This window comes from Pelodiscus sinensis, chromosome 1, assembly GCF_052426305.1.
Source record: "Pelodiscus sinensis isolate ZL-2025 chromosome 1, ASM5242630v1, whole genome shotgun sequence".
NCBI lineage: Eukaryota > Metazoa > Chordata > Testudines > Trionychidae > Pelodiscus > Pelodiscus sinensis.
This window is the reverse complement of record NC_143052.1, coordinates 235,149,694-235,177,268: the sequence shown is the minus strand read 5'-3', so window position 1 is coordinate 235,177,268 and position 27,575 is coordinate 235,149,694. Positions and strand designations below refer to the sequence as shown.

General features: G+C 47.8%; 1 protein-coding gene across 6 annotated transcripts in view; it reads left to right on the top strand.

Moving 5' to 3' along the window:
- The window catches only part of CHST10 (carbohydrate sulfotransferase 10), a 38,490-nt gene that overhangs the window by 8,117 nt on the left and 2,798 nt on the right, over positions 1-27,575 (top strand). For 2 of the 6 annotated variants that reach the window (XM_075916981.2, XM_075917007.2), the window contains exons 2-6: positions 6,984-7,123; positions 11,348-11,445; positions 17,289-17,363; positions 20,059-20,293; positions 23,434-23,539. In XM_075916981.2, coding sequence (XP_075773096.2) covers positions 7,024-7,123; positions 11,348-11,445; positions 17,289-17,363; positions 20,059-20,293; positions 23,434-23,539 — 614 coding nt within the window. In that variant the 5' untranslated portion in view covers positions 6,984-7,023. Of the gene's footprint in view, positions 1-6,983; positions 7,124-11,347; positions 11,446-17,288; positions 17,364-20,058; positions 20,294-23,433; positions 23,540-27,575 lie in introns of those variants that run through there. The other 4 variants (XM_075916987.2, XM_075916997.2, XM_075917026.2 and 1 more) reach the window with 3 other exon arrangements.

The following is a 27,575-nucleotide window of genomic DNA, read 5'->3' as shown; positions in this document are numbered from 1 at the left end:
ACTCTCTAGCCCTGCCCTAGCTCCAGAGAGCGTCCTGCTCCCTCGGCAGCCAGGCACACACCCTTGCCGCAGGCCTAGCAGGCTGGCCGATTGGCTGTCCAAGCGTCCTGGCCCAGCCTGTCTCTCTAGCCCTGCCCTAGCTCCAGAGAGCGTCCTGCTCCCTCGGCAGCCAGGCACACACTCTTGCCGCAGGCCTAGCAGGCTGGCCGATTGGCTGTCCAAGCGTCCTGGCCCAGCCTGTCTCTCTAGCCCTGCCCTAGCTCCAGAGAGCGTCCTGCTCCCTCGGCAGCCAGGCACACACTGTCTGTGCTGAAGCAGCCCTTCCCCTTTATAGCTCCCAGCTGGGCCTTAATTGGCCAACGCCGCCCAGCTGGGCTGAATTCCCCGGGCCTGCTCCAGGCCAGGGTTTGGCTCTTAAAGGGGCCAGTACAGGGCAGCTGCCCTGTTACACACCCTCCCCCTTAAATATCTCCCGGGGGGGTTCCCCTGCTGCCTGCCCTGTTCCCCAAATCTCAGCCGCCCCCCCATTCCTGCTATGAGGCGGGCCACCGTTCCTGGCGTGTCCATATCCCGTCCTCCTCCCGGAGTGGACCGGGACGGCCCGGGGGGGGGGGGGGGGGGAAAAGGGGCGCAGGCCCGCCCGTCTCACTGCGCCCCGGCCCAGGGACCCTAAATGCAGCCGCGTTGCTGCGATTGCCTCAGTCCGGATTTTGCTGGCCGTGAAGGCTCTCCGCCTGAGCGATCCCTGGGCCCCTTCTTCCCCCCTCCCTTTTCGGGTACCTGTAGCCTCTGAGGGCCCGTCGGGCTGTCGAGCTGTCTCAGTCATCCTAGTAGGGTCCAGGCGGCCCACTCAAGGGGTCCAGGGTTGGGTCCTGCGAGGTCCCGGCGGCGGTTCGGCCACAGCGTTCCAGCACCCATCGGGGATCGAGCTGGTCCAGCCCGTCGGGCTCGTCCTCGGGGTCCAGGGGGGCTCCTGCCGCTGGTCTGCGCCCCACCTCCATACCCCATTCTGGGGCATTTCGGTCGGCCCCCAGGAACTCAGCTGGGGGCAGCCCCGCCCGGGCCTTAGCCTCCCCAGGCAGGAGTTCGGGGTCTGCCTCCCGCTCCTCCAGTGGCTGGGCCCTGACTGCCCTCTCCCGCCGTCTTCTTAACCTCCCTGCCCCGCCCTCTGGGGTCCGGTCCCGTGACGGAGTGGGATCCGCCTCTGCCCACCCGGGTGTCCTGAGGGGTTCCTCCTCCTCTGGTTCCGTGGGCGGCCAATCCGCCCGGCTACCTGCCCTCCCCCATAAGTCCCGGTCCCCCACCTCGGGGTTGGATTCTTGTTCCTCATCCAGGCGGGACAATGCGTCCGCATTGGCGTTGGCCTTGCCCGCCCTGTGGTGTATGGAAAACACATAGGGTTGAAGGGCTAAGTACCACCTCATAAGGCGGCTATTGGTGTCCCGCATAGTTTGTAGCCACTTTAGCGGGGCATGGTCTGTCAACAGGGTAAACTCACCCCCTAACAGGTAGTATCTTAGGGCTTCAACCGCCCATTTGATCGCCAGGGCCTCTCTTTCTATCACGGAGTATTGGCGTTCTCGGGGAAACAGCTTACGGCTGATAAAAACCACCGGATGCTCTTCTCCACCAACCTCCTGGGAGAGTACGGCGCCCAGCCCAGTGGCGGAGGCGTCTGTCTGTAGACAAAAAGGTTTATCGAAGTCTGGGCTAAGCAAAACGGGCTCGCTACACAGGGCTTCTTTAAGTTGTTGAAAGGCCGAGTCACACTCTGTGTCCCACCTCACTCTCTGAGGTTTGTCCTTCGTGAGCAGAGAGGTGAGCGGCGCCGCTATGCTGGCAAATTGGGGGACAAATCGGCGGTAGTACCCCGCCAGTCCCAGAAATTGTCGGACCTTCCTTTTCGTGGTCGGGGTGGGGTAATTTCGTATGGCCTCTACCTTCCCCACCAGGGGCCGGACTAGCCCGTGCCCCAAACGATACCCCAGATAGGTGGTCTCTTGCGCGCCGATTTTACACTTTTTGGGGTTGGCCGTGAGACCCGCGTCGCGGAGCGTCCGTAGTACTGCCGCCACTTGGTTTATGTGGTCCTCCCAGTCGCGCCCGTAGATGACCACGTCATCCAGGTAAGCTGCGGCATACGCCAGATGAGGGGCAAGCAGGCGATCCATCATCCGCTGGAAGGTGGCAGGTGCCCCGTGGAGGCCGAACGGCATGCGCACAAAGTGGAAAAGCCCGGACGGGGTGGTGAAAGCTGTCTTCTCCTGGGACTCCCGATCCAGCGGGATTTGCCAATAGCCCTTCGTCAGGTCGAGGGTTGTTATGAACTTGGCTTTTCCCAGGCGCTCCAGCAGCTCATCCGTCCGTGGCATCGGGTAGGCGTCAAATTTCGATATAGCGTTTACCTTTCGAAAGTCGATGCAAAACCGAAGGCTTCCGTCCGGTTTAGGAACCAACACGATCGGGCTCCTCCACTCACTCCTGGATCGCTCGATCACTCCCAGCTCCAACATGGTGTGGACCTCTCGTTCCACGACGTCACGCATCCGTCGGGGAAGAGGTCTGTTCCCCTCCCGCACGACCTGACCGGGCGGAGTCCGGATGGTGTGCGTTATTGCTGAGGTTCGGCCCGGCCGCGAGGTAAAGGTCCTGGCGAAGGTTTCAACAAGCAGCTGGGCTACGCGCCGTTGGTTCTGCGACAGGGTATCCGCGAGCTGGGGTGTCTCTTCCCCCTCGGCGTCAGGCACCCTAGGACCTAACCCGGGTTCCGACGGGTAGGGCGCGACCAACATGCATTCTCGCTCTCGCCAAGGTTTGAGGAGGTTCACATGATATATTTGTTTTTTTCTTCGCCGGTCCGGCTGATGAACCTCATAGGTGACTGGGCCCACTCGTCGGGATACCTCATACGGCCCCTGCCAGCGGGCCAGCAGTTTTGACTCCTCTGAGGGGAGTAACAGCAGCACCCGATCCCCGGGTTCGAACACTCTTTCCTGGGCTCCCCGGTTATACCCTCGCTCCTGCTCTCGCTGGGCTGCCTGTATGTTTTCTTGAGCCAAGGCCCCCACCTGCGTGAGTCTCTCCTGTAGTCGAAGTACGTACTGCAGAAGCCCGACCGAAGAGGAGGGGGTCCGTTCCCAGGTCTCTCTAACCAGATCGAGGACGCCCCGAGGTCGTCTGCCATACAGGAGCTCGAAGGGGGAAAATCGAGTGGAGGCCTGTGGCACCTCCCGCACTGCCATCAAGAGCAAGGGGATAAGCTGGTCCCAGTGCTTCATGTCCGCCGGAGGGAACCTTCTCAGCATCCCCTTCAGGGTGCGGTTGAACCGCTCTACCAGCCCGTCGGTTTGGGGGTGGTAGACGGAGGTCTGTAGCTTGTGAATATCCAGGAGGTCACAGACCTGGCGCAGCAACCGGGATGTGAAGTTCGTTCCTTGGTCTGTCAGTAGTTCTCGAGGTAGCCCCACCCAGGCAAAAATCCTCACCAACTCGTTCGCGATCGTGCGGGCACGGGTGTTTCGGAGGGGGACGGCCTCAGGGAACCGGGTTGCATAGTCCATGATTGTTAAAATATACCGAAATCCAGCCGCGCTCCGCGGAAAGGGCCCCACTATGTCCAAGGCGATCCTTTCAAAGGGGGTCCCTACCACGGGCAAAGGGACGAGGGGAGCTTTCGGCACGCCGGGAGCTGCGGCGAGCTGGCAGGCTGGACACGACTGGCAGTAGTCTTTGACCTCTTTGTACACCCCGGGCCAGAAGAAGCGGGCCAAAACTCGGGCCAGGGTCTTCTCATGCCCGAGGTGCCCGGCGGCGGGAAGGTCGTGCGCCAACCTCAGCACGGCTCGTCGATGGGTCCGGGGTACCAACAACTGGGCCTCTTCTTCCTGCGTCTGCGGGTTCCGCCCGACCCGGTAGAGCCGGTCGGCTCGTAGCTCAAACCGAGGCCAGTGCGCCGCCCTCTGTGGATCCACCACCGTCCCATCAACACAAGCGAGCTGGATGTAGGCCTCCCGCAGGGTGGGATCCTCCCGCTGGTCGCGGGGAAAGTCGGTCGAGTCCAGCGCGACCGGCATGTCCTCCGGGTCCGAGCGCCCTGGGTTGGCCGGTTCAGCTGCGTCGCGCCCGGCGGGGCCCTCCCTGTCGAGCGACCCCGGCGGTCGGACTGCTTGGAGTTCCTCCCCCAGGAGTTCCACGCGGGGCTCGGTCGGTGCCGGTACGTCTGTAATGAGAGCTGTAAGACCTGGCCAATCACGACCCAGCACCATAGGGTATGGCAGGTGCGGCACCACGCCCACTCGCATCATTCGGGTGACTCCCCGTACCGTCAAGGGAAGCCGGACCTGAGGATAGATCTTCACATCCCCATGGATGCACCGCAGCTGCAGCTCCCCCTCGGCCAACGCGGTGTTAGGCAGTACCTCGGGGCGAATAAGCGTCTGGCTGCATCCCGAGTCGAGGAGGGCGAATACCGCGGGATCCCCCGCGGGTCCCCGGGTGGTCAGGGAGGGGGAGCTAGCCGGGGGAGTCGGGGCGGCCCCCATACCGGCCTGGTCCTGCTCCGCCACCTCCTGAAGAGCCGGGCAGTATTGGGCTCGAAGCTTCACTGACGGCTGTCGCCCCTTAGTCAGTCCTTCGGGCATTGCCTCCCCCTCCATGGCCCTCCCGTCCGAGCTCGCCGAGAGGGGAGGAGGGAACCCCGCAACTTCTCTCTCTTTACGGGGGGGGGGGGGGGGGTTTTCTCTCTCTTTTTTTTTTTTTTTTTTTTTTGTATTAGGGTCCACTGAGGCCCATGCAGGGCCCTTACCTCAGGGCCGGGATCGCGTATATACCCACATTCTCCACCATCTGTGAGGGGGTCACTCACCACCGTAGCGGGGGTCCGTCATCTGTCTCCGGAATCAGTCCATTCCGCCCGCACAGGCCTCCGCTCACGTGGTGTTCCCCCTCTGGAATCTTCTCGTCGCGTTGCTCTCTTCGCCACACTGCCCTCCGGCAGTGCCCAAATCACTCGCTCTGAGCCCCCCTTCCGGGGGATTGATGTCTCTCCAGCAGGCCTGTCCGCAGGCCTAGCAGGCTGGCCGGCTGGCGGTCCGAGTCCCTGGCCCAGCCTAACTCTCTAGCCCTGCCCTAGCTCCAGAGAGCGTCCTGCTCCCTCGGCAGCCAGGCACACACCCTTGCCGCAGGCCTAGCAGGCTGGCCGATTGGCTGTCCAAGCGTCCTGGCCCAGCCTGTCTCTCTAGCCCTGCCCTAGCTCCAGAGAGCGTCCTGCTCCCTCGGCAGCCAGGCACACACTCTTGCCGCAGGCCTAGCAGGCTGGCCGATTGGCTGTCCAAGCGTCCTGGCCCAGCCTGTCTCTCTAGCCCTGCCCTAGCTCCAGAGAGCGTCCTGCTCCCTCGGCAGCCAGGCACACACTGTCTGTGCTGAAGCAGCCCTTCCCCTTTATAGCTCCCAGCTGGGCCTTAATTGGCCAACGCCGCCCAGCTGGGCTGAATTCCCCGGGCCTGCTCCAGGCCAGGGTTTGGCTCTTAAAGGGGCCAGTACAGGGCAGCTGCCCTGTTACAGGGGGTATGAGCCATTTTGGATGATAGTGCTTAGCTTCCTCAAGTCCAAAGACAACCTCATGGTTTTATATTTTTTAGTTATCCAAAGAAGGGGTATTTTGAATTAGTGTGCTGGGAGGAGGGATGGAGTGAGTGGGGGTGGGAAGGGTGAAGCCTCGGAGAAGCAGTGCGGAAGTGGTGTTTGTATAATTCTGGAGTGGGCAAAAGGGCCTTCACGGGCCGGATCTGGCCCGCCAAGCAGGTCGATCCAACCCTTTGCTGCTCCCCTGCCCCCAGGCCAAATAAGGCCTGGGAGCGGGGGGAACAAGTGCAGTTTCTTCTGCCCTACCTGCTCCTTGCAAGAGGCGTGCAGTACTTTGAAGCGCCACGTGCTTCTGGCAGGGAGGAGGTTTTGTGTGCTCCCCCGGTTGGCCTGGGGTGGGTGAGCACGGGAAGTCTCTTCCCACTGCCAGAGGCATGGGTGCTTAGTGGGAAGGGGGACAAAGGGGCTCCTCCACCCCGAGACCAATCATGGTCTGTGTGTGAGGTAGCCTGAAGCATCCTGGCCCCGCCTGTTCCTTTTGAGGTTCCACCCCTTCCGGTGCGTCCCTGGGCCTCCAGCAAAAAATTACTTCCCACCCCTGGTATAATTAAACAGTTGGCAACTGTAGGGATTTGCAAAAACACTCAACTTTGGCTTAGCTGCTTCCATAGAAGTCAGTGGGAGTTTTACCAACCAGGGCTAGACTAATGTTGAGTCCATTTGAAAATCCCATCCTAAAAATGCATACATATGTGTATTCAGTTAATATTTAATTATTATATTTTTATTTTTAATACCGAATTCTGTCTCTCTCAAATTTTTTTTTTTTTTTTTTTGCTAAGATGTCAGTTGCTGATCAAAACTAAGCAAAGCTCACGTGCAACCTTCCTACTCCAACATATCTGCAAACTGCCTGCATAGGTAGCCAAATGTTACTCCATCCTCTTCCCCATCCCTTTTTGTTTCACCACCTGTTGTATTTGCCTTTAAACCAAGAACTAGATTCTGCAATTTCCCTGGAGTCCTGTTGACTTTGATGGGGCTCTATAAGAGAAAACAGGCTTGCCGTATGGATCTAATTGCAGGATGGGGGCCTAAAACAGACATGTCTTTGGGGGCAGGGATATTTTTTTACTACCGTTTCATACAGCATCTAGCATGATAACAGCCATGACCAGACTAGAGCCTCTATCACTATAACACTAGTAATACAATTATATAACTGTAGAAGTATTAAGTATATTAAAGGTTATGTTGTTACAAAATTTAAACCTCTAGGTGTATTTGACTTTAAGCAAAAATATAATATGTATGTTTTAATGTCAGCTGTACAAAGTACTGGTTTTATGAAATAGAAAAATATATTTCGTATGTCATAATTTTTACTTTTTTTTTTTAAGCAGGAAGATAGAAAAAATTATATGGCTCCCATCTGACAACATGCACCATCAGTGGCTGCTGTTAGCTGCATGCTTTTGGGTGATATTCATGTTCATGGTTGCTAGCAAGTTCATCACACTGACTTTTAAAGATCCTGATGGTAAGTTCACCTTTAATTAAATTTGAAATAATACAGACTATTGAACAAAGTTCTGTCCAAAAGTGGCAATATAATAGTTGTGCCCAAAGCAGAACCCAAACATGGTCATCAATTCATTTATTTTGGAGAATTAGAGATTGGAGGAATGCCATTTTATTAATTGCTAGCAAGTGACGATGCTATTACTTCTAGAGTTTACATTCTTGTTTATAAAGATCTAAAAGAAGTAACATTGTTACCAGATTCCTACAGTTTGGAACAGAGGGAATCACATTTTGAAAGTCTGTCTTTTAATAAGCAGTTTCTTGAACCAATTCAATGTCAATATCTTAGTTTGTAAACAAAATGCTGTATTTTTGCAGCAATGCAGAACAGTTACTCAAATTGTTTCGCATTCCTTATTAGCGAGATAGGAAACTTCATAGTAACTATGTAGTCTTTATTTTCTGCATCATTTTAAATACTTGCCATCCAGTTACAGCATTGAAGAGACATTATGTAAAGTTTGATTTACAATACCAGTACCCTAACCTGTCCTGCCTCACTCCTTACATCAGTTTTATCCTCTGCTGTTTGATTGGCAAATAGCTTATAGGCTTTTGTTTAGCCTAAGTATCCCAGATGGTATTAGACTGATAAAGAGTTTAAAGCCACTTGATAACATTACACAGCATGTCACATTCTCTGTACACTTATTGCTGTTGCTGTTAAGAAGCAGACCTCGAGGGAGTGTATGATGAAAACACCGACATAACATGCAGATAGTGTTTTTGAGTGTGCATGTGTGATGTTAGCATATACCTGGGTTCTCGTCTCTTTTTAAAAGACACTTAACAAAATATACCTGTGGAGAGTAAGGTCATCAGTTTGGTTCTTTTCAATAACTTGCCAATGGATAAATGACACAATAAGTTCATTTAAATAGCATGCTTGGTAGTATCTACAGTATTTCAGCCAGGCTTATAGAGGTGAATTCTTTGTAGCTATTCTCACATCAGGCTATTTCTGTGCTTTGATCTTGCTGCATGTGAGCTGATCTGACTTTAGGACAGCATATAATTTTTATAATTATGTGCTATGCTTATTCTTGAAGCAGTAAATGAAATAAAGGTGATCACTGATTTCCCAGCACAACGTATGGCTATCTGCATCTTCAAAATGAAGCTGCATGTCCCAGATTTCTAGGAGGAAATATCGAGAGAATTCATATGTAATAATATATTTTTAATCTTTTATTTGTAATACTCACTTACTCCTTTCCTTTCCTTTCCCTCCCCCCCCCCCCCCCTTGTTGTTGTCCCTGCCAATTTTTTCTGTTTTTCTTTGGGTAGACACTGATTCCATTCTGCCCAGAAATGCTGTTGGAACAGAAGACAATGTAATTCCTTAGGCTCCAATACTGCAAAGCCATAAGCAACATAATTAACTTTACACACTGTGAGTAGCCCCATTGATTTTATTGGGACTATTCACATAGAGTGTGTACATGGCTCTCCAGACTCAGAGCCTTATTTATTGTGCTGAGTAACTGCCTTCCAGTGATATTGTGGAGAATGCAGACAGCTGTAAGAACAATATTTGTTAGCTAAAGATTGCTGGAAAGGGATCATAGACTTGGTTTTTTTGTATGACTTACCAAAATGATGGCTGGGAGGAAAGCTGTCTACTCATGTAAGACAATTTAAAGATTGAAAATACTGTTTGTTTGAGTTTGTTCAGTCTGTTTTTATAAGGTGTTTGTTTTGCCTAGATAGTTTTCTATGGGGTAGCATTTTAGGTCTTTATTTGATCTTGTGATTGTTTCTGACTTATTTTTACTAATGTTTTTGCACGTTGGGCCCATGTCCTGCAATGACCAGTGATTGGGCAGACTGCTTCATCTGTGCAGTTTGGCTCAGAAGTCCTGCCTACAGAAGCTCGTTGCAGGATGGGGGCCTTAGAGCTGAACTGATTCTTGGGTTCCATGTTGGTCTCCAGTGAGACATGATTCACTTTGCCTTCTGTTTGACTTTTCTGTCTTATCTGCTTGTCTCTGCAAAAATAAAAACCGACTTCCTTCCCCTGGTCTTTGCAGAAGTGGTAGTTTTAATTTTGTTTACTCTTCTGCTGGGATATATAAGGTTTTAGCAAGCATTGATTGTCCTCCTTCTCCTTATTTTGCTGAAGTTACATAACTTTTTTTTTACTACCACTTCTTAATTTTCCTATTATTGTTCCTGAACTAATTTGAAAGAATAAACTTGCCTGGCAGGTAAGAACTTCTGGTCTAGTTTCAGCAATAATACATTTTCACCAGGATTCATGATCATCCTTAAATTGCAGACAGATAGCTCTTTCAAGTATTTTTATACATCTTTACATTGCTCTCACATTTGTATAGAAGTGCCATATACTGTCTTGATGAATTATTATTATAGGACAAATCTTAAGCCATAGGGCAGAAGGTTGGGAATCTTCATTTACTTGAAAGTTACAAATAGAAATCTATTTTAGAGGGAAAGGAGTGTGTTTTGTGTGTGAGAGAGAAGGACCTAGAGAGAAACATCTTTGCAACTGCAATTTAGGTATAATTTATACTGTGGGTAGTGCCTATTAGGGACGTTAAATGTAGATTAATTGGCTAATCAAATAGTTGATGCAATTTGCATCGACTATTCAACTAGTTGATAAAGGTGCCTCTGCCTTTGAAGTGTAGCAACACCCTTAAGGCTGTTGCTACACTTCAAAGACGAAAGTGCTGCAGGGAGCACAGGGCCAGTGGGGGACTCAAGCAGTCCTCTACTGGCCCCATGCTCCCCGGAGCGTTTCATAGCGGCAGCACTGCATGGAGCCCGGGGTCAGCGGGGGACTGACCCTGGGCTCCATGCGGCACTGCTGCTTTGAAGCACGCCCCCCACCACCACCACCTTGCTGCCTCTTTCTAATAGAGGCAGCAAGGGGGAAGGAGAAGCGACTAATCGACTAGTGTGTTGACTATCTGATAAGCATTTGATTATTGGATATACTAGTCGATTAGTCATTCATATCCCTCGTGTGTATGAGCTTCTGTCCTAAACCATTGATTTCTAAGTAATGCTTTCATCATCAAAACAATATGTGCTTGCTTAAACAGAGTGCTGGTGTTAATGTGTAACTACACACATACACTGGTTCTAGCCTCTGGAGAGAAAGCAAAGTGCAGACAGCAGACTTTTGGGCGGTGTAGCTTGTTGCGAATACCACAGTATAGGCAGGGAACTGTGAAGCCTGAAAAAACCCTGGTCAAGAGTAGGGATGTGAATGATTAACCAGTTTACTGGTTCTGGTTAACCAGTGGGGTCCCAGGCAGGGGGTGCTTCAGCTATATTGAGCCTGCTGCAGGAGTAGGCCCTATTGGCTATAGGTGTGGCTTGGGTGTGCTGCAGGCAGAGGTAGCCCCCGTCTGTGGTGGTGGGAGCTGATTCAGCCTGGCCACGGGGGATAAGAGCAGCCCCCCAGGCACCCTTTTAAAATCAATTAATCAGTGAAACATTACATTTAACTGGTTAACCAATTAAACAGGATTTTACATCCCTATTCAAGAGGGAGACAGATGTAGGCATTGGCCCAAGAGAGGTGAAGGCTCAGGAATCGAGAGCCTGGAGTGGGTACACTCATGAACCACAAGGTGGGTAGTGCCTATTATACAGGCACAGTTGCTCTGTATGGTGACATTTACAACAGGAAAAAGCTGCATGCTCAGATGAGCAAACAGTGATGGATTAATTTTGTGTTTGGCTACACTTAGCTGAGCTTCCTGAAAATAAAAATCTCTGCTGTCAAATCCATATAGTTATGCTCATTTATCTACTGAACATAATTTAAATATCATACATTAGTGTCTCAATATATGAAATGACTAGCTAAATCTTTTTTACAGCCTTGGATTTATGAATTAGTGTTTCTTTGCTCTTCCTTGCGCAATCTGTTAAAAGATTAATAAAAATATAGGGCAATGTTAATCTGTAGTGTAATTCTACTGAAATTATACCAGGGTGAATTTGGCCCATAGCAACTAAAATCCCAGAAGAGAACATCCTCTAACATATTCATGCACCATATTGTGCCATATTTGTTTTTTATCCTCTCATTTTGAAGCAAGCCCTAAAATGTGCTTGGTGATTCAAGAATTGATACCAGTGTTGGCTATAATGTGGAAATAGCAGCCATTTTTCTATAATTCTTTTCTCTCTCATTCTTATCTAGTATATGGTGTCAAGCAAGAGCCATTAATGCTGACGGCCATGACAAAAGTTGAAAAGATACAAGTGCCAGAGGAGAAACGTTTGCCCGAAGAATCCCAGGTGCCTTTTGAGATGACTGTTACGTTTGCTGAAAAATATGTGAAAATACAGAGTTAATGAAAGAGAGCTCTTGTTTTAAGGCATCAGGAATCGCTGGAAAAGAAATAAGTACTTGACTCTTATATTTAGAATAAAGTTAGGTGAACTTCATACGCTTCTTCATAGAGTTGTCTTGGGGTTCACTCAGTTCTGGGGTCCCTCCTTGTTACTGCATCTGGGGATTCTGTATTGATCTGATATCCCCGTCTTTGATTGCTCACCCTTGGCCTCTTTCTTTCTCCCCACTCAGGCTACTCCCTCTTTGTGACTTGCCCTGTGGTAGATCTCAGGAGCCAGGATGCTGCTTCTTCATGTCTCAGCTCTCGACCTGTCACTATTTAGTTTTCTCTTTTCATATTATCAAAGTCCCACGGGACAAGCTGTTTCAGGCAGTCTTCTGATCCACTGCCAAGTCTGCGCCACTTTCCCGGTAGCTGGCAGGGCAACCCAGGCTCAGCCACTACTCCAGATTCCTGCCCAAGGACCCTGAGCCCAACAACCATGCTCTGCTCAAGCTCTGACTCTGTTGCTGTTTCCATAGGCCTTTCCTACCTCTCTAGAGACTGACTACAGTGCCTCTCCCTACAGAGTGCACCGCTCCCCCTCACCCCCCGGTTCTTTTTTTTTAATAAGCCTAACCCAGCTCCTCTTCCAGTTGGGCATTATCATTTATTAGGCCCCATCAGCTCCTGGCTTTCCTCCAGATGCAGCCTTTAAAGTTAATTGGCCTATTCCACCTGTTCATGTGGGTTACACACCTCGTCACAAGAATCACAAAACTGGTGTGTGGCTATAAACCTCTTCCCCCACAAATGGTGTAAGGCAATTGTTTTCTAATAGCGAGTCAGCTAAAAAACTGCCTTGATATCTAAAGCAGCATTTCCCAAACTATGGGCTGCGGCCCACTATTGGGCCACGGGAAAAAAATACCGGGCCTCAGGATGGCTGCCAAGGTGTTCTGGGCTCCCGGACTGCCTGTGCAGCGCCAGGTTCCCCAAGCCCTCAGCTGGGCTGGGCGGATGCAGCCGTATGTTTCAGGCTCCCAGCAGAGGCACAGTGAGGGTTACCAGGTGAGCTCTTATTGCTGGCTGTGGAGCGGGGGGGATTGGATGTAGGCCGCAGGGAAGCAGGGTCGGGGCAATGGAGCTACCAGGGGGAGAGGGAGATAGGGAGGGGAACCGGCCAGCAGAAGCAGGGGTGGCCGGGGGGCCGGAGCAGTGGGGCTGGCCAGGGGAGATCGCAGGGGGGACTGGCTGGCAGAAGCAAGGCTAGCCGGGGGGGAAGGAGACGGGAGCAGTGGGGCTGGCCAGGGGATATCGCGGGGAGGGGACCCGGCTGGCAGAGGCAGTGAGGCAGGCTGGGGGAGATCACGGGGCTGGCTGGGGAACCGGCTGGTGGAAGCAGGGCTGGCGGGGGCAGCAGGGCTTGCCAGGAGAGATCGGGAGAGAATCGGCTGGCGGGGAGCGGGACAGTTCAGGGCACACGCAGATCCTGAATAAAAATGTAAAAGCAGTGCCTTTTAAATATCCCCACTGCTGACAGTGAGGTTTAAAGGCACCACAATGTGTCAGAGAACCTGATGCATTCACCATCGGGAATGAGAATATGGATAAAAAATTCCAAAGATGGTGTCAGCTTTCTGAAAATAAATGAGCCTCTTTTCAATACAGGCAGTCCCTGGGTTACACGGATCCGACTTATGTCGGATCCGTACTTACGAACGGGGCTTTTCTCGCCCCAGAGGACGCGGGCCCTCCCTCCCCCCAGCAGACCAGGGAGACACAGAGCAAAGCCGCTGAGGACCCGGGTGGCGGGACCCCAGCACGTCTCGGTCCCGCCGCCCACGTCTCCCTGGTCTGCTGGGGGGGAGGGCGCAGTTAGTGCGCGCCCCCCCCCCCCCAGCAGACCAGGCTTTTCTCGGGACGCCTGTGGTAGAGCAGCTGGGGCGCTGCCGGTTGGTCCCGCAGCGCCGGTCTCGGCGCTACTGGACCAACCCGGCAGCACCCCAGCTGCTCTGCCCCAGGCATCCTGATTCAGCCGCTGCTGGTCAGTTTCAGCAGTGGCTGAATCAGGATGCCTGGGGCAGAGCAGCTTGGGTGCTGCTGGGTTGGTCCGTAGCGCCGAGGAGCGGCGCTACTGGAGCAACCCAGCAGCACCCGAGCTGCTCTGCCCCAGGCGTCCCCAAGTCAGCCGCTGCTGAAACTGACCAGCGCTGACTACAGGAAGCCGAGGCAGAGTTGCTCTGCTCTGGGCTTCCTGGAATCAGCCGCTGATCAGTTTCAGCAGCAGCTGACTTGGGGACGCCTGGGGTTCTTAAGTTGAATCTGTATGTAAGTCGGAACTGGCGTCCAGATTCAGCCGCTGTTGAAACTGATCAGCGGCTGATTCCAGGAAGCCCGGGGCAGAGCAACTCTGCCTCCGGCTTCCTGTAGTCAGCCGCTGGTCAGTTTCAGCAGTGGCTGAATCTGGACGCCAGTTCCAGCTTACATACAGATTCAACTTAAGAACAAACCTACAGTCCCTATCTTGTACGTAACCTGGGGACTGCCTGTACATGATGTGATGGTGCAGGGTTTTATTGGATTACAGTCCATTTTTCCAATCCATATTCCCTTAACTTGCTGATAAGAATGTTGTGGGTGGCCGTGTCAAAAGCTTTGCTAAAGCTGGCCATGGGGGCTTTGGGAGGACCAAAACTGACGTATTTGCATATTCATCATTTTCTTAATGAATGTTACCGGTCCTCCGAAAGCTCGTGAATGGATTTTCTGGTCCCCATATCAAAAAGTTTGGGAACCTCTGATCTAAAGGGAAGAGTGTATTATGTATTGTGTACTCCTCGCAAAGCTAGCAAAAGTTGTTACCCTATCAGTGAGCCACACATGTAGAACCCAAAATTCTGGGCAGTCTCTGATGCAGTCAGTGGGGTGGTACATTCCTTGATGGCAAAATTTGGCCCACTGTATTTATTTTTTTAATTAGACTGTATTTCCCCTCTTTTCCCCCGCTCCCACCATGGTTCCTTTAGTTCTCTGTGCAGTCTTTTTGTTTTTGTCTTTTGTTCTGCCTTATCCATTCCACTTTCCCCACACATACTCCTTTTTGTGTGTTTTGTGCATTCTCTGCTCCACATGTCAAGGTTTGACCTAAGCAGAACATGAACCCAATAGACTTCATTATAAGTTGAACTTTCTAGCTTGCAATTTTCAGTGATTGGAAATGAGGCAAAACAAGTCTGCTACTCTCTAATTTACAGAGACATGCCAGTAACCCCTTGTCATGGAATAAAACATTGATGAGAGAGACAGTTCTGGTGATATTCTGAAGGTGGCATCTTTTTCTCAGCGTCTCAAGTAATTTCATGGCTGCTTTTTTTGCGTGTGGTTGAGGTTGAAATTGGAATTGAAGCCATTATCAAAATACTCAAAAGCACTGGGTTTTGGCCAATTCTTTGATGTAAGGAGGCAATATTGTAAGTGTATAAAATTTGCCCTTGCATATCTGGGGAAGAGTAATAGAATGCCTGGATCCAAATGTATCTCCTGCAGAGCAGTGCCGTTAATCCAGAATACATGCAAGGTAATGTTCACAATCAGACAAGCAATCTGCTAGGTTTTTCAGATTTTGTTATGGCCAAAAGAGTTTGGAGAGGAATAGCAGGAGAATGCAGGAACCTGTTTTCCCATGGAGAATTGAAGTGGAAAACGAAAAGGCTTTTAATTAGCCTTCTTTTGTATCTTTTACAGACAGTATGTTTGAAGCTTTTGATACTGTGAATGCTAACATGGATGACAGTGCTTAGGTTTCTGAGCTCCCTTAATCAAATCCTTCTGAACTTTACTTGTGTAGCAATGAGCTATCATAGCTCAAAGTGAATAATGGAGTTATTCAAGAAAATAAGATGAATAGGGTTTTTTCTTTCACAATATGTTTCCAAGATTGGTGCTGTAGCAATGAAGGTATTCAGCAGAGTTTACAAAGCTTTTAAACTTTTTTACTACTTTGCACCAAAAAAAAAAAAAAATGAGACGAGAGGAAAAACAAGAGGAAAATTCGAGTGAAAATTAGTTTGTGAACATTTATGTTTTCCTCATTATCCAAACATTGTAGATGAAATTTGGTTCGCTGGACTCTTTGAGTTGAGCTATAGTGCACAGGGCCAAATATTGATTGAACTCCTGTTTCAAAAGCTATTCAAACAGCTGTCTCAAGATGGCTCACTGGCTTCTTAGACTCACTTAAAATGACTGCTGGAGATGTAAGCACACTTTTTCTTTTCTTTCTCTTCTTTTAAACCCTTCCCACCATTTGTAAGTGAAATTTGTTTGCAATGTTCCCTCTAATCTTTTCCATCCATGTTTGGATTTTGCGGAATAAATTTGCTTATGTTCACTGAGGCATGTGTGAATGTGTAGCTCCGGGAGAAACACTAACCTAGCTGTGGGCATTCCGCTGAGCAGCATTGCAATTTCTCCTGAGTGGCTGCACAAGTGCACAGCTTACAGAGAACACTTGTTACTAGCCCTTTTTCTGGAAGAATGGCGCCTCACAGTGTAAACCAATCACTGGGGAAGCTTGATGGTAGCAAAAAATAGATTCCTCTTCCCCCCCCCCCCCCCAAAAAAAGTGAAGCTAACCAGGCAAGCTATTTATAAATAAAGTACTCCCTCCTTTTTTAAGATTGGTGGTCATTACAGTTCTGCCAGATGCTTGCTTGAGACTAGAAAGGGGAGACAATTAAATGGATGGGTCTTAATTCATCTGTTCAAGGGGAGGGGTAAATGTTGCCATCTTCTGCTGATGATCCTGTTCCATCTGACCCTGTGGAGTCCCTGCTAACATCGGTACTCTCTTCTATAGACCTTTTAAGGTGCTCACTTCCTGTGGGTCTTAAGTGGCCCAATGGAGATGGATGAGGTAATCATAGAGCTTAGTGAGGAAGTGGGTCTTGGAGAGTGCTAACTGAATGAAGAAATTGTATCAGGAAGGGAGAAATTGGAGGTTTGGAGCAAAACAGAATGGCAGAAGGAGAGCATCAGAAGCATTGAAGAAGGGGCCAGAATGTGCTTCAGGTCTTACGTTTCTTTGCTCTTTCCTTGTAAGCTATAAGTTGTTCACCAAGGCCTCACCCCTTTTCTAAAAGATTCAAGGTGTTTGTTTAATCAGGTAATATTTGATCCTGTGCACTAGAGCTCAACTTGATGAGTCCAGCGAACTAAATCTTATCTAGAATGGTTAGATAATGAGGAAAACACAAATTTTCACAAATTAATTTAAAATACACACCTTGGACTTCAAAAAAGCAGATTTTGACTCCCTCCGAGATCTGATGGGCAGAATCCGCTGGGATGTTAACATGAAGGGGAAAGGAGTCCAGGACAGCTGACAGTATTTTAAAGAAGCCTTATTGAAGGCACAGAAAGAAACCATCCCGACACGTAGCAAGAGAGGCAAACATGGTAGGAGACCGGACTGCAGACCAAACAGGAGAAATCGTTGGTGAACTTAAGCAAAAAAAAGAAGCTTACAAAGAGTGGAAACTTGGACAAATGACCAGGGAGGGGTTTAAATGTACAGCTCGAGAATGTCAGGGGATTATCAGGAAGGCGAAAGCGCAAATGGAATTGCGACTGGCTAAGGATGTGAAGGATAACAAGAAAGGTTTCTACAGACATGTAAACAAGAAGAAGGTGATCAGAGAGGATGTGCGGCCCCTAATGGATGAAGGGGGTAACCTAGTGACAGATGATGTGGGGAAAGCTGAAATACTCAATGCTTTCTTTGCCTCTGTATTCACGGACAAGGTCGGCTCCTGGACTTCTGCGCCAAGTGATGCAAGATGGGATGAAGATGGACAACCCGTGGTGGGTAAAGAACAGGTTAGGAACTATTTAGAAAAGCTAAACGCACATAAATCCATGGGTCCGGACTTAGTGCATCCAAGGGTACTGAGAGAGTTGGCAAATGTCATTGTGGAGCCTTTGGCTATTATCTTTGAAAAGTCGTAGAGATCCAGAGAAATCCTGGATGACTGGAAAAAGGCAAATGTAGTGCCCATCTTCAAAAAAGGGAAGAAGGATGATCCAGGGAACCATAGGCCGGTCAGTCTTACCTCAGTTCCTGGAAAAATCATGGAAGAGATCCTTAAGGAATCCATATTGAGGCACTTGGATGAGAGGAAAGTGATTAGGAATAGTCAGCATGGATTCACAAAGGGCAAGTCGTGCCTGACCAATCTGATTAGCTTCTATGATGAGGTAACTGGCTCGGTGGACATGGGGAAGTCAGTGGATGTTATATACCTTGACTTTAGCAAGGCTTTTGATACGGTCTCCCACAATATTCTTGCCAGCAAGTTAAGGGATTGTGGATTGGATAAATGGACGGTAAGATGGATAGAAGGATGGCTAGAAGGCCGGGCCCAGTGGGTAGTGATCAATGGCTCGATGTCAGGATGGCGGTCGGTTTCTAGCGGAGTGCCCCAAGGTTCGGTTCTAGGACTGGTTTTGTTCAATATCTTTATTAATGACCTGGATGAGCGGATGGATTGCACCCTCAGCAAGTTTGCGGATGACACTAAGCTAGGGGGAGAGGTAGATATGCTTGAGGGCAGAGATAGGGTCCAGAGTGACTTAGACAAATTGGAGGATTGGGCCACAAGAAATCTGATGAGGTTCAACAAGGACAAGTGTAGAGTCCTGCACTTGGGACGGAAGAATCCCAAGCATAGTTACAAGCTGGGGACCAACCGGTTAAGTAGTAGTTCTACAGAAAAGGACCTGGGGGTTACAGTGGATGAGAAGCTAGATATGAGTCAACAGTGTGCCCTTGTAGCCAAGAAGGCTAATGGCATATTAGGTTGCATTAAGAGGAGCATTGCCAGCAGATCCAGAGATGTCATCATTCCCTTTATTCGGCTTTGGTGAGGCCACATCTGGAGTATTGTGTCCAGTTCTGGGCCCCCCAATACAAAAAGGATGTGGACGCATTGGAGAGGGTCCAGCGGAGGGCAACTAAAATGATTAGGGGGCTGGAGCATATGACTTATGAGGAGAGGCTGAGGGACTTGGGTCTGTTTGGTCTGCAGAAGCGAAGAGTGAGGGGGGATTTGATAGCAGCCTTCAACTTCCTGAAGGGAGGTTCCAAAGAGGATGGAGAGAGACTGTTCTCAGTAGTGACAGATGGCAGAACAAGGAGCAATGGTCTCAAGTTGTGGTGGGAGAGGTCCAGGTTGGATATTAGGAAAAACTATTTCACTAGGAGGGAGGTGAAGCACTGGAATGGGTTACCTAGGGAAGTAGTGGAGTCTCCATCCCTAGCGGTGTTTAAGTCTCGGCTTGACAAAGCCCTGGCCGAGTTGATTTAGTTGGAATTGGTCCTTCCTAGAGCAGGGGGCTGGACTTGATGACCTTCTGAGGTCTCTTCCAGTTCTATGATTCTATGAATTTTCACTCCTATTTTCCTCTTGTTTTTCCTTCCTTTTCGTATTTGTTTCTTGGTTCAACCCCTTCTTCTGAGGATAAAAGCACGTAAGCTTAGATTGCCTATCACCAGCTTGGCCCAAGTCTCTATATTAGTAACCCTTGTTCTTAGGCTAGTTCAGAAAGGCCATAAGCTTTATTACTCTGCATGATCTGTAAGGCGGTAGCAGTTTTCAGCCACATAAACCCAGGCTGCTTTACTTTAAACTGTTAATATGGGGATTTTTAGGGAATTTCCATAAACATTCCAATATCTCACTGTAATGGAATAAGAATGCCCTGTATGCTTTCTGGAAAGCCAGGTCCTAACACAGAATGAAATAATTGAAGGTCTGACCATTTCCACAAAACAGAGCTTGAGCTGTTTACCTTGTTGCGTTCTTAAGATATTACTGCTCCTCTCTTATCTGCTTATCTTTCGATTGAGGGGTTGCTGTGTGATTCTGTAGTTCCTCCTCCCCATCCAGAATACTGTTAGGTCCTGCCTCTGTTGCTATGCAAAGTGAATGGATGTTAACATTTGCTTCATGGCTGCTCGTTGGGTTCTGAAGACCATTCACAAAACTGAGCAGAATTTGGCCAACTTCACTTTGCTGCAACTTGGAGAAACAGGTGGCTTGGAGCTTTCTATGTGTGTAGATACAGGAAGTCAGCATAGCATCAGTTTGCATCTGGGCCATTATCTTCCCATCTGCAAAGGCTAAAAGTCTTTTGTTTCAAATGAAAACTTAAGATGAAACTGATAGCTTACTCTACCATCCCACCACCTGGAAAATGTCCTGCTTTTCCACTGTTAAGCCCAGGTAAAAGCATGGTTTGTTCCTTTCTATACAGATAAGTCCAGGCTTCGTAAAATTGCTGTATAGAAAGTTTCCTACCCTCCTTGATAATGGTTGAAAATCACCAGTCTCTCCAGTATCAAACCTGAGGAAGCCAACAGAAACCAACTGGGATGATGTAAATTTAGCAATATTTTTATATAGAAGAGGGGGGAACATACTTTACTAAGATAATTAATGTATTCTCTTACTCCCTAAAATTTGATCTAGAAGTTAAACTTTTTCTTTTTTTTCCCTTTTTTTTTAAAAACAAGCCAACTGGAAAAGTTATTTCTGAAGATCTGATGCACCAATCCCTGGTCCATGTGAAAAGGATTGAGCTTCTCAGCAACGTGTGCAGAGATACGGCGTTGAGAAATCTCTCTCATACGACCATTTCCAAATTTGTCTTGGACCGAATATTTGTTTGTGATAAGCACAAGATCCTGTTCTGTCAGACGCCGAAAGTGGGCAACACTCAATGGAAAAAAGTCTTGATTGTTTTAAATGGTACCTACTTGCTCTAATGAATGTAAGGGTTTTCTTTGAGGGGGAAAGGGCAGAATCACTAGGATGAGGAAAGCATATAAACACATTTATTTACATTCTTCTTTACAAACAGATACTTAATTGCAGTTATTCATTCCTTGCAGTTTCATTTAATCCTTTAAAACAAAGTCTCCTTTTTGAAAAATAAAAAAATTACCTTCTTTCTACTAGAATAAATATCATTGCCACTTTACCTCAGAAGTGACGCGAGCCATTGAGGATTTATTTGGTGGATTTATTTTCACTGCAGGCTGGGAGAGGAATTTTACAAATGATTGTAAAGGCTCATAGTCTCCTAAAACAGGGGTAATTTAAAATTTGCAACTTAAACCCGACAACAAAAGGAGCAATTGTGATTTCAAGTGTCTAGCCATAAGAAAAAGTTTCTCTTTTCAGCACCATTGTAAGATTCCTGTGACATGAAGCTGAAATTTCTATTTTTACAGCAATTCTCAGTTTTCAGTTTGGCAGCTGCTGCAAGTAACACTGGGATTTTGTATATACATTATTAATGAGCCATGGCATGAGCTATGAAGAATCTATCATACACTTAAAAGTGTTGAATTGTAGCCTGCTCGGTGAAAATAAATTGTAGAATGTTACACTAAATGCAGACTTAAGTGAACGGTTGTATGCAATCAGTGATGTCAAAAAAGGGTACATTCTCTCACCTTTCCTGTTTGGTATTGCCACCGAGATCATTTGAGAAACAATGGCCAGAAGTCCATGTAAACAAAGGCTAGAAGTCCAGAATTTCAAAAAAGACAAGCGTTAGTAACTAATTATTAAAAACAAAATCTAGTGAGACTCCCACCCCCATCCCAGTAACTCCCAACTCAAGCATTTTAGTAGAAGGCACAGGAATACAAAAGGTTAGTCTATTACACATTTTGGCAGTAATGTGCAAGCCAGTTGGGAATGTCAAAAAAAAAAATGTTATGAATTGGCAAGCCAGCAGCAGTATTCACCATCTTAAACAAAATTTGGTTGATAGAAATCTGCCATTTAACGACCAAACTATCAACCTTAAGGTATGGATGTGAAAACTGGAAATCCACTAAAGGTACAGACAGGCGACCAAATGATTTTGGAAGCAAATGCATCATTCAAATACTAGATATTGATTTAAGTGAATTGTAATAAATCTGAGATTTATCAGAAACACTTTATTCGAGTTATCGAGAAAAGATGGTGATAATTTCTGGGCGGGCCCGGCCAAAGAGTTTGCTGGGCCAAAGGCAGCATGCTGTGGTTGGCTGCGCTGTCCACTCAGGACAGTGAGCAAGCAGCCGGGTGGGCGGGAGTTGGGCAGCGTGGGGCCTGTGTCTGGGACATGAGTTAAGAATGAAACCACAGCATCTGCTCAGGGGAGCTAGAAGTACATATAAAAGGGACTGATGGAAAGATTGTCTCCACTGAACATTACTGAGAGAGGGAAAACATATGGGACCTAAGGGATAGGCAGAGTGGCTCAGGAGAGATGAGATGGCGGATACCTGTCTGGGCCTGTCCTTAATCAAGGTCTGATAGTGCACAACGGATTCCGATCTCGATGTGCTTATTGCAAAGCTTTAGTTAGTATGAGCAACACAATTGATAGGTAAATATTTATAGATCATCTTACCTCCAGCTTACCGGGTCTGGTAGTGACAGAAAGTTACCACCATTTGATTAGCAGTGGCTTATGTGAGAAGCATTTTGTGGGCTTAGTCCAGTTTCCAGTAGGCAATTGCCTGCTGATGAGCAGCACCACCACAATTGGCACTAACCAAGCCCTTACTGAGCAGCCTCAGACGACAGACCTAACAGTAGTGATGCCTTAGAGGTGACCTTTGCAGATCACGGTTGACACATACTCCAGGGGCAGTCTGGAGTAATTGACCCTGCTATTGTGTGTGCTGGACCTTAGCTCTGAATTAAATTTGCACAAGAAAAGGGGAAGAGGGGGACAAAAGGTGTTAATTTGTAGAATGGACAACATTGAGGACATTTAGGCTGTGTCTAGATGACAAAGAAAAGTTGGGAAAATACTCAAATTGTGAACTGCAATTTGTGTATCTTTTTCCGCTTTTCTTCCAAAAGAGGTTTTTCTGACATTTGGCCTGTCTACACTGAGCCAAATGTCGAAAAAAAGCCTCTTTCAGAACATCCGTTTTTCCTCGTGGAACGAGATTTACAGGGATGCCGAAAAAATGTGTCTGCTTTTCCGAAATGTTCCCAGAAAAACTCTGCAGTCTAAACGTATCCTAAGATCCCAACCTGTGCAATTTAGTCACTAGCTTTATGGGCACTGGTGTTTCCTGGCACCAGTGTGACTCCAGTGATGGGATCACTCAGTTATAGATGGGCACTGGTGGCTTTCATGAGGATTTGTGGATTTGATTACTATCCTTGTCTTTCTGCCCATGTGGAATCCCACTGAATTCCATAGAGCTCTTTATTGTCATGTAACTGCACTGCATGTCTACTACTGTAGCATTGTAAGCATGAGAGGGTAACAGCTAATTAGCATAAATTAGCTTACAGAACCATGTTAAAATAACATTTGGACGCTTGCCATTCTGTATTTTATTTTCTTATGCAACACCCAAAGATCTGACATTTGGCACTTCTTAATGTAGTATTTGTTTAATTCAAAAAGGACCCAAGCAAACGGAGCTTGTCAGGAGCGTGACAGTGAAGTGTTTCGAGTTGATGTGGTTCAGGTAGATGCTTTAGAGTGTGTCAGTTTGCTGGAAGCTAAAGCAAAAACCCTTAGCTTCTAAGTCTTTCCAGCTTGGTTATGTGAGAGCAAGGTTGTGGGAAGGGAGGGGAGGGCTGCTTGATGAGGCTTATTTACATGCACTATTTGAGACTTGAGTGCTGGTTTGGTTTAGAGAAGAGTTGCCATGTACCAAATCTCCAAATGTGTATTATATTCAGTGTTGAACAGCCGTTAGTGTTGCAATCAGAATCATCCCTTATTTAACAGCTTTTGTACCTTGTAACCAGAGATACTAATGCCATGGGAGAAAGAAAAGCCGTATAAAACAACACTGTGAGATAAATATTCTTCCCCAACTCTTTTAAAGGTAACTTTTCTGTCTGTATTCTTTTTCTAGGAGCATTTTCTTCCATAGACGAAATCCCAGAGAACATTGTACATGACCATGAGAAGAATGGCCTTCCACGCTTATCTTCCTTCAGTGACTCTGAAATTCAGAAACGGTAAGAGGTGATTTGATTTTCCAGGGAGATAAGTTTCTGACCCAGAGAAAATTGGGAGGCTCACCCATTAAAATGCAGATCGAACAAAGGAGTTCTCAGTTGTTATTACACTGGTATTACCCCTGGTGTTACTCTACTGATTCCATTGATGTTGGTGTTACCATCTCATGTTGACTTCAGAAGAATAAAAACAACATGACTGGTGAAATGGAGAGAAGACTCAATTCCAGGTTGTGCTTGGGTATGTTTCGGGATTTCTCTGGTTCATCTGGTTATGTAAGTAACACATAAGTGTTTTAAATAAAAGAGAAAGATCTCTTTCTCAGAAAAACTTACAATCTAAGGGCCAGATTATTTCACCCATATTCACAGCAACAAGTGCCTTACTCCATAAGTAATGCCACTGAAATCAATTGAGCCATGAGAAGGATTGAGGAAGTAGAAGGATGAGGGAAAAAATGATCGTGGTCACTTAGGAGACTTGTTCCTGGAAGGCTATGAAAAATGTAAGAGACACAAGCCTTGTGGATGGAGAGAAGTGGTAGATGTGGTATATCTTGACTTTAGTAAGGCTTTTGATACAGCTTCAGATGACCTCATTGACAAACTAGAGCAGTGCAACCTAAATGGAGCTACTATAAGGTGGGTGCATAACTGGTTGGAAAACCATTCCCAGAGAGTAGTTGTCAGTGGTTCATAGTCGTGATGGAAGAGCATAACAAGAGGATCCCTCAGAGATCAATTCTGGGTCTGATTCTGTTCAATATTTTCCTTAGGTTTTTTTAGATAATAGCTTTGGGTATGTCTACACTACAACGTTAATTCAAACTAACTTAGTTCGAATTAGTTAATTCGAACTAAGCTAATTCGAACTAACGGATCCAGACTAAAAAACTAGCTCGAATTAGCGTTTTGCTAATTCGAACTAGCATGTCCACATTAAGTGGACCCTGAACCGGGGTTAAGGATGGCCGGAAGCAGTGCCGGCAGGGCATCAGAGGAGGACTTAGAGCGTGGAGATGCTGTCTCAGGCTAGCCGAGGGCTGTGCTTAAAGGGTCCCAACAGTTGTCAGGGGTGCCCCGCTTGCAAAGCAGTCCTGGCTTGGAGTGCCCTGAGTGCCCACACTGGGCACGTCACACCACTCGGCCATCAGCCCGGCTGCACTTGCCGCAGGCTGCCATCTGGGGAAAGGGGGCAATTGGGGGGCTGCAGGAGAGCTTCCACCCCCAGAAGCCCGCAGAGCCAGCCCTGTCCTCCCCATCGGGGGCTCGTGCCCCATTCCTCCCTCACCTCCTTCCACTTACCCTTCCCTAGCCCCTCTTCTTGATGTACAAAATAAAGATAACATGTCTTCCAAAATGGAATCTCTATTTATTGAACAAAACTGGGGGAGACTGGGACAAGGAGGTGGGAAAGGGGAAGAGAGAGGCTGGGAGAGGGGAGGGCAACTACGATGATCAGGGGTTGGGAACAGGTCCCATATGAAGAAGAGGCTAAAGAGACTGGGACTTCTCAGCTTAGAAAAGAGGAGATGGAGGGGGGACAGGATAGAGGTCTCTAAAAGCAGGAGTTGGGTGGAGAGGGTGCATACAGAAAAGTTCTTCATTAGTTCCCATAAAGAAGGACTAGAGGACACCAAAGGAAAGGAATGGGTAGCAGGCTTCAAACTAGTAACAGAAAGTTGTTCTTCACAAAGCAAAGAGTCAACCTGTGGAACTCCTTGCTGCAGGAGGCTGTGAAGGCTACAACTGGAACAGAGTTTAAAGGGAAGTGAGATCAAGTCATGGAGGTTGGGTTCATGGAGTGGTATTAGCCAGGGGGTAGGAGTGGTGTCCCTGCCCAAGGTTTGTGGAAGGCTGGAGAGGGATGGCATGAGACAAATGGCTTGGTCACTGTCTTCGGTCCATCCCCTCCAGGGTCCCTAGGGTTGGCCGCTGTCGGCAGACAGGCTACTGGGCTAGATGGACCTTTGGTCTGACCCAGGACGGCCATTGTAAGCTCATGGCTCAGGGTCGGGGGTCTCAGTGGACCCCCTTGATTCTCTTGCACACCTGCTCCTGGGTGGCCAGGCTGGCAGGTCTCCTGCCCTAGATGGCCACTTTCCTGTGCCTAGTGCAGAGATCGTGGACGAGGTCCCCGATGTCCGCACTAGCCCAGGCGGGTGCCCGCCTCTTGCGGTCCCGGTCAAGCTCCCGGGAGCTGCCAGCCTGGTCCCGGGAAGAGGGGAAGGGCTGGGGGGACATCGGGTAGGTGGCTCGATCCATGCCAGGTGCAGGGTCTGCTGGCTGGGTGCTGGCAGGCTTGCACCTGGCACGGGCACCATAGCCAGCCCGTGCCCCTTTAAGGAGTCCGGGGCCGGGAGGGGGGCAGACGAGTTTCCCTGGTGTTGGCCAGTGTGGCCACCAGGTAAACCTGGGGAGGGCTAGCCTCCCACTAGTTCGAATTAAGGGGCTACACACCCCTTAATTCGAACTAGCTAGTTTGAACTAGGCTTAATCCTCGTAAAATGAGGTTTTCGTAGTTCGAACTGAGCGCTCCGCTAGTTTGAATTAAGTTCGAACTAGCGGAGCGCTAGTGTAGCGCCTATGAAAGTTAGTTCGAACTAACATTCGTTAGTTCGAACTAACTCTGTAGTGTAGACATACCCATAGAGAGTACATTTATAAAGTTTGTGTGCGATACCAAGCTGTCAGGGGTTGCAAGTGCTTTGGAGAATAGGATTATAATTCAAAATTATCTGGACAAATTGGAGAAATGGTGTAAGATAAATAATATGACATTTGAAAAGGACAAATGTAAAGTACTTTGCTTAGGAAGGAACAATCAGTTGTACATATACAAACTGGGGAGTAACTTTCTAGGAAGGAGTACTGCAGAAAGAGATCTGGAGGTTATAATGGACCGCAAGCTAAATATGATTCAACAGCATAGCATTGTTGTGAAAAAATCTGAACATCATTCTGCGTTATATTAGCAAGAGCGTTGTACATAAGACACAATAAGTAATTCTGCTCCTCTCCATGCTCATTAGGCCCCAGCTGGAGTACGGTATCCAGTTCTGGGCACCACATTTCAGGAAAGATGTGGACAAATTGGAAAAAGTCCAGAGAAGAGCAACAAAAATGATTAAAGGTCTAGAAAACATGATCTATAAGGGAAGATTGGAAAAAATGGGTTTGTTTAGTCTGGAAAAGTGAAAATTGAGAGGGGATGTGGTAACAGCTTTCAAGTACCTAAAAGACTGTAACAAGGAGGAGGGAAAAAATTGTTGTCCTTGATCTCTGGGGCTAGGACCAAGAAGTAACAGGCTTAACTTGCAGCAAGTGGAGGCTTAGGCTGGACGTTAGGAAAAACCTCCTAACTAGGGTGCTTAAGCACTGGAATATGTTGACTAGGGAGGTTATGGAATCTCTGTCACTAGAGATTTTTAAGAACAGGTTAGACAAACACCTGCCAGGCATGATCTAGATCAGTGTTTCTCAAACTATTTTTTTAAAGTACCCCTTTTTATTAAAAAAAAAAAAAAAAAAAAAAAAGTACCCCCTTTAAAAAAATTATAAATACCCCCAGTAACTATAGTTTTCAGACATATTTTTGTTTCTACCATTGCAACACATTTGTTTAAACAACTTAATCGTAGCTGGTGGGCTACGATTAAATTTTTGGTTGTAAAAAGTACAAAAATAATAAAGCGCTGTAAAACTTAAAACTTACCACTGGTCGAGAAACACTGATCTAGATGTTGCTTGGTCCTGCCATGAGTAGAGAGGGCAGGACTAGATGACCAATTGAGATCCCTTCCAGTCCTATGATTCTGTGTATTTTTGGTTTAGTATAAGACTAAATATTTTTATAAGCCCCCTTGAAGGGGCTTGAGAAGGGATAGTTCTGTAACAGAAAGGTAACACCTCATTTGAGGCTACTTCCAAAGCTCATTGAAAACAGTGGAATAACTCCCATTGCTTTTAATAGCCTTTGAATTAGAATGCTGAGTAATTCCCAGATAAGATCTGTTCTAGAAACTTCGTCACAGGC